This window comes from Mus musculus, chromosome 5 (assembly GCF_000001635.26).
Source record: "Mus musculus strain C57BL/6J chromosome 5, GRCm38.p6 C57BL/6J".
NCBI lineage: Eukaryota > Metazoa > Chordata > Mammalia > Rodentia > Muridae > Mus > Mus musculus.
The window spans coordinates 123576545-123583474 of record NC_000071.6 but is presented as its reverse complement, the minus strand read 5'-3'; the positions used below and the strand labels follow the sequence as shown (position 1 = coordinate 123583474).

The 6930-nt window shown below is 46.8% G+C and overlaps 1 protein-coding gene across 37 annotated transcripts in view; it reads left to right on the top strand.

Moving 5' to 3' along the window:
- The window catches only part of Clip1 (CAP-GLY domain containing linker protein 1), a 106813-nt gene extending 101132 nt beyond the window's left edge, over positions 1-5681 (top strand). For 27 of the 37 annotated variants that reach the window (XM_030254711.1, XM_030254713.1, XM_006530416.4 and 24 more), the window contains 5 exons: positions 41-191; positions 706-755; positions 1878-1883; positions 3351-3475; positions 3973-5680. In XM_030254711.1, the coding sequence (XP_030110571.1) occupies positions 41-191; positions 706-755; positions 1878-1883; positions 3351-3475; positions 3973-4198 (558 nt within the window). In that variant the 3' untranslated portion in view covers positions 4199-5680. Of the gene's footprint in view, positions 1-40; positions 192-705; positions 756-1877; positions 1884-3350; positions 3476-3972 lie in introns of all 37 variants that reach the window. The other 10 variants (NM_001359222.1, NM_001359221.1, NM_001347468.1 and 7 more) reach the window with 3 other exon arrangements.
- Positions 5682-6930: the final 1249 nt, after the last annotated feature.

The following is a 6930-nucleotide window of genomic DNA, read 5'->3' as shown; positions in this document are numbered from 1 at the left end:
TGCCCCTCCTCCTGGCCTGAGCCCAGCATCTGCGTTGCAGGTCACAGTGCTCAGGGGAGAGAATGCCACCGCCAAGTCCCTGCACTCAGTTGTGCAGACACTGGAGTCTGATAAGGTGAAGCTTGAGCTCAAGGTCAAAAACTTGGAACTTCAACTCAAGGAGAACAAGAGGCAGCTCAGCAGCTCCTCAGGTAAGGGGACGCCCGCCGGCCCACCTGCCCGTCCGACGGGGGCTCCGCCTCATCCCACTTTTCTCCCATCGCTATTCAGTGGCCGCCTCCAGAGAGCCTCTCCCAGTAGAGGTGCCCTTCCTTCCCATCTGCTGCCCTGCTGCCCTGCCCCCACCTCTCCCGACACTTAGCCAAAGGGCTAGCTAGTCACAGGTGTGCTTGGGGTTGTCGCCTCACACTGTGAGACTGTGACACCACACATAAGACAGTACATGACGGCTGCCACCAAACAAGCAAACCACAAGGCCTCAAAGTGCAAAGTGTCAAGGAGAGCAGAGATCTCCTCGGTGGGAGATGCTAGTACCCCTAGGTGGCCATCCTGAGAGATGGCCCTGAAGGGACAGAGCCAGCATCTTCGGGACCCAGTAGCGGCCAGAGAGCAGGCAGGGACTTATCCCCAGTCTCAGAGAGAGCATCTGGCTTGATGTGTTTCCCAGTGCTCCCTCTGATGTCCTTGTTCCTTTTTTCACACAAGGTAACACTGATGCTCAGGCGGAAGAGGATGAGAGAGCCCAGGAGAGTCAGGTAATGCTCTTCTATTACCTTCTGCTGTCTGCATGCCCATTTCCCAGAGTCACTAGGTATCTCCAGAGTATAATGCTGGGCATTAAAGAGTACATAGCAAAAAGCCTTCTGGTCTCCGCTGCTCATTTCCCACATGCTGACACTGTTCCCCGGGGCTCACCTGTTGCAGACATCTTAGGGTTTTGTTGTTTTTGTAGCTGTGGTGTGTGATAGCGCATCCCTAGCTCTGCCACTTGGAAGGCTGAGGTAGAAGAATCAGTGGAGTCTGAGGTCAGCCTGTGGGACACAGGAGCGCCCTGCCTCTCGCAAGCACACTCTAGTACCCTTGAGTTTTACCTTGTTTTGGTTTTGGTTTTGGTTTTGAAGACAGGGTTTCTCTGTGTAGCCCTGGCTGTCCTGGAACTCACTCTGTAGACCAGATCCACCTGCCTCTGCCTCCCAAGTGCAGGGATTAAAGAGGTGCCCACTACCACCTGACTTTTTTTTTTTTTCTTTTTTGAGACATGGGGTTTTATGCAGCCCTTATTGGCCTTGAACTCTGCTGCCCTGCCTCCCATGACTGAAGCACAGCTGCGTAGCACCACCCCAACGGCCCCCTCTGAAGTTGTTTGCTTTGTTTTAAGATTTATTTATTTGATGTATGTGAGCATGCTGTCACTGTCTTCAGACACACCAGAAGAGGGCATCAGATCCCATTACGGATGGTTGTGAACCACCATGTGGTTGCTGGGAATTGAACTCAGGACCTCTGGAAGAGCAGTCAGTGCTCTTAACCTCTGAGCCATCTCTCCAGCCTCCATTTTTTTTTTAAACATTAGTAGCATACCACCTAAATCATTCTATGCTTACCCTTTCTTTAGCTGTGTAGTATTCCATTGTATGGATGTACCATAGTTTAGTCAGTTCCCTTTTGGTGGACAGGACACTGGGATCTGTCTAAGCCTATATTAAAAGCCAGAGCTGTAAGGAATTCCTTTAACCAGCTTTCGGACTCCAGCCGACTCAGTAGTAGCTTTGTCTCAGTGTCTCTGGCGTGGTAAAGAATTAACATTGTTTTCTCTCCCCTTCCCTTCTGCTTCCGTCTGTTTCTGCTGCTGACGCCAACTCTTTCCCTCCCATCAGCAAATGGTTTGTTTTATGCTTCCTAATTTGTGTGCACTCGTGCGTGTGTGATTGTGTGCATGGTCCCCTCATCCCTGGAATGGAGCCTTACAGAATGACTTAGAGGATGCAACCTGCAAGTCAGATGTGGGGGGCTGGGGAGGTGGCTCAGTGGTTAGGAACAGTGGTTGCTCTTACAGAAGACTGGGTTCAGTTCCCAGCACCCACACAGTGGTCCACAACCATCCATAACTCCAGTTCCAGGGAATCCAGTGGCCCCCTCCTGACCTCCACAGCCACACAGGCACAACACTCATACACATAAATCTAGAATAAAAAAAAAGAAAGTCAGGGGTGGTAGTATATCCATGTAACCCCAGTATTCATGAGGCAGAGGCAGAAAGAGCTGTAGTAATTTGAGACAGCTACAGGGTAAGATCCTGTCTTTTAAAAAGAAGTAAAGAAGGAAAGTTCAAGGTGAATTGTGTTTGGGGTTTTGTTTTTTGTTTGTTTGAGGCAGGGACTAACTATATAGACCAGGCTAGCTTTAAAGTAACAGACAGGGCCTGCTCTGCCTCTGAGTGCAGGGACTAAAGGTGTATATCACACAAAACTTAATAGTCCGAGGCCAGCCTGGGATACTTAGCAAGAGTCTATTCAAAAACAGAAGGAAGAACAGCTAAAGTGTATGTATTCAGAGAGAGAAACTTTCCAATTCACAGAAATGAAACCTTTTACTTTGTAAAAGAGGGAAGAATGTTTTGTTTTTAGAGAACCCTTAAAAGACAGGAAGTGTTGGGGACATGTTACTTTTTAGTGGTCACTTTGCACTTTGCTCTTAGACCAAGTTATCCTTCCTGTATGTGTGGGAGCATGCCATACCTGTCCTCAGCAGAAGAGGGGCTTGGCCAGCTCTAGTAAGCTCCTATCTCTCTTCTGAAGACACCCTGGGTACACACGCACGCACACACAATCACACGCAAGCGCGCACGCGCGCGCGCGCGCACACACACACACACACACACACACACACACACGAAGGAAAAACAAACCAAGTATTCAGAAATGTGAGATTTTGACTGTGGATAGTATAAAGTGTTTTGTTTTCTTGGAAATTCTCAGTAGCATTTCACCAGTCCGCAGATTAGTGATTTGAGTGTAATGTCATTTATCTGCATGACAAGTGAAGTTCACCCATTCACAGCTACAAAGACTCAATGACATGAATTGAAAGTGTCTTTTGATACAAAATAGTTTCTTAGTAACAAACACTGAGGGATGGAGAAGGGAAGAAGGAAACCTCCGTGCCTCTCACTAGCTGTGATCTCCCGCCAGCTGCAGTTCACTTCCTCAGCGTCCCTGTCCCTGCCCTGCTGTGACACACGTTTGCAGCTGTGGTGTGAGCGTATCCTTCCCCACTTCTAGACACTGCAGCTGTGACAGGCTCAGATGTCCACATAGCTCACTGCTTCTCTTTTCTTTAAAAAAAATCAGATTGATTTCCTCAACTCGGTAATAGTGGATCTTCAAAGAAAGAACCAAGACCTCAAGATGAAGGTGGAGATGATGTCTGAAGCTGCACTCAATGGCAACGGGGAAGACCTGAACAGTTATGACAGGTATGACAGAGTGCAGTCGTCCATCAGACGAGATCTGAGTGTCAATGGTCAGCGTCTCTAGCAGCTGTCAGCTAGAAAGAACCTGTTGCTGTGTGGCCACTTTGTCAGGGCAAACCACCATACACCTGGCAAGAATAACAGAGCGCAGGGGTCCAAGCTGCTCATTTTATTAGACTTATTTTGTGTATACAAGTATTTTGTTGGCATGTATATATGTGCACCACATGTGTGCCTGGTGCCCTTGGAGGCCAGAAGAGGGCATCAGATGCTGTGGAACTAGAGTTACAGATGGTTATGAGCCTCTGATGGGTGCTGGGCCTTCTGTCTTAGCAGCTGAGCCATCCTCCAGCCTCGCCTGCACATTTTATAAAGGTCTGTCCTGGAAGCTGCTAGCTGTGGCTATTGTTAGTCCCAAGGCATTTAAAAATTCTCTAGGAGTTCTGTCACCTGAGTTTTTTTCTGACCAACTTCCTGGTTTTCTATGTTGACTTTTGTAGTGATGACCAGGAAAAGCAGTCCAAGAAGAAACCCCGCCTCTTCTGTGACATCTGTGACTGCTTTGACCTCCACGATACAGAGGACTGTCCCACCCAGGCACAGATGTCGGAAGATCCTCCCCATTCCACTCACCATGGCAGCCGGAGCGAGGAGCGGCCATACTGTGAGATCTGTGAGATGTTTGGGCACTGGGCAACCAACTGCAATGACGACGAGACCTTCTGAGGAAGCCGGGAGGGCAGGAAGGGCTTCCCCGACAAACGCCGGCTCCTCAGCAGCTCCCGCCAGCATTGGTGTGCAACTTCAGAAGAGCTCCTTATTTTTTGACCCCTGTCAACAAATCTGAGAAAATATTTTGATCTTCAACAAGTTTCCCTTTCATTTCCCCTCGTAAGTTAAAATAATAATAAATATTTGGTAGGTGGGCTTGCACTTCCGTCCTTGTTTTCTGGATTTTTAAGGTTTAAGACATTGTACCAGGCACAGTTCCTGTTTGTTCCTAGAGAAACCCTCTGGGACAAGTGGGACCCTGGCAGTATCTTATTTAGGAAACTTCAAATGATGCCGTTGACTCTCATGTTTGCACTAAAATGTTTCCTGGCTACATCTGTATATTTAGGTTGTTGTTGTTGTTGTTATGCTTTGACACTGGAATGAGTTGCAAAAAAACCCTGTGCCACTTTGTGATTTCCTGCCTCATTTAAATACTCTCATCTCTAAACCCCAAGCTCTTCTCTTCGCACTCCCTGCTCTCAGGAGGGCCTTTTTCCAGGCTTGACAATACTTAGGTGTGACTATAAATCATGAAAACAGGTAAAAGGGAGGGGAAAGCCCGAACTGCTGTGGGGACATTTTCTAATCTATATGCTGCACCCATGGACCGACAGTGGTGTTTTCTTTACTGGTTTTACATAATTTCAACGTCTATATATTATATGTGTATATATTTTTAAAAGAATCTATATTTTGGGAAAAAGTCTATACAATGTGTCTTCTTTTCAGATTTTTTTACCTTTATGAAAAAGAAAACATCTAAAGGCTCACCAGCATGTGACTGACTGGGCCCAAGATGGGCTCTGCGGTGGTCTCTGCTGTGAGGTTCCAGCTATCGTCTTTGTCTCCATGATGTTTCTTAGCCAGATCGGAGTAGCTGGAAGAACAGTCTCCGGCTCCTTGCTTGTGTTTCCCTTCCTTAGCAGATAACCCCAGCAGCAAACTAAGCCACTCTTCAGAGAGCTAAGCTAACTGATCTACAACCCTCCTTTATACATTTGTGGGGTGTGTTTGTTTGTTTGTTTTTTACTGTATTTTTAAATGAATGTATGATGAGAAATTCAACATGAATAATTTTGGATTTTCTTATCACAAAAAAGATAAAACAAAGGACCTCAACCAACTGAAGAGTTGACCCCGCCAGTCTGCGTCTCTCTGTCTTCACTTGAATGTCTTTGAGAATATGTAAAAAGGAGCCACATGCACCTCCACGCAGTGTGCAGGACGAGAACTTCCGTCATTGTATATAGGCCTCTGCCCCGTCTCCCCTTAAGGTTATCCACTGTGCTTGATGAGTGAGCAGTCAATACATCTGCTGCCCGTCGGCATTCTGGGTTAATAAAACTATAGGAATTATTTCACAAACAAACTATGGAAAGCAGTATTAAAATCTGAGTTCTGTATCTACTTTAATAAATGTTTTGGGTCTCTTTGGTTGGTTGGTTGGTTTTTGGCAGTGGTAGTAAACACATAATATTCTTAGGATTATTTGTCATTTTTTTTTCTTCAAGTAGGAAAGCCCTTTAGATTCCAAAGGCAATCCATTACTCCCTCTACCACGGAGCCCCAATGTCAGGTCCCCAAATAGCTCCTTTCACTTCTATAAAACAAGTTTCTAAACAATTATAAGAAGTGGTTGTGTTTGTGTAGCTGGACCTTTTGGAGGCAGAGGCAGAAGAGGCAGAAGTTCAAGGCCATCTTTGCCTATGTAACAAGTTAGAGACCAGCCTGAGCTACATAAGACTGTCTAAAAAGGAGCAGAGAAGCCAAGGGGATGGTGGCTCACACCTTTAATCCCAGCACTCCGGAGGCAGAGGCAGGCTGAGCTCTGTGAGTTCAAGGGCCTGGTCTATGAAGGGAGTTCTAGGATAGCCAGGGCTATACAGAGAAATCCTGGAGAGAGACAGAGACAGAGACTTGAATGCTAAGCCTTAAAATCATTGATTTGATCTCAGCATCCAAGAGGCAGAGGCAGATGGATCTCTAAATTCAAAGCTAGCCTGGTCTACAAAAGGAGTGCCAGTGTTACACAGAGACCCTGGGTTACTTCAGGGTTCACACACTTGGGAATGATGCTGTCAGTCACTGAGTAAATATGGAAAAGATGTGGAACTGGACATGGTGGCAAATATCTAGTTCCTGCATTGGGAAGGTGAAGGTAGGAGGATCATACCAGGAGGTCTTCCTTGGTTGTATAGCAAGTTTGAGGAGAACTTGTCTGGAAATAAAACAAGCTGGGGAGATAGTTCAGTCAGGACTTGAGTTTGATCCCAGAATCACAAAGTGGAGCACGGTGGCACACATGTGCAATCCCGGCACAGAGGAGAGAGGCATGCCCCTAGGGGATTCCTAGGCCAGCTGACCTAACCTACTGGGCAAGTTTCAAGCCAGTAAAAGAATTTTACAAAGGCAGATGGCACCTTAGAAATGACGGCCTGAGCATGTACCTACATGTGCACACACAGAAATACCAGGTACTAGGCTTTGACTTATGTTCAGTGTTTCTGGAAATTTAGGAATTGCAGGTGGGGATGGGGGGAGGGGAGAGACAGCTGGAGACCTGTTATCCTAACAGTTGAGAGACTGAGGCAGGTAGATTGTCAGGAGTTCAAGGCCAGCCTGGCTCATACGATGAGACCCTGCCTCGAGGAGGGACAGGGTGTACAAAGCTTGAAAATGGTTCT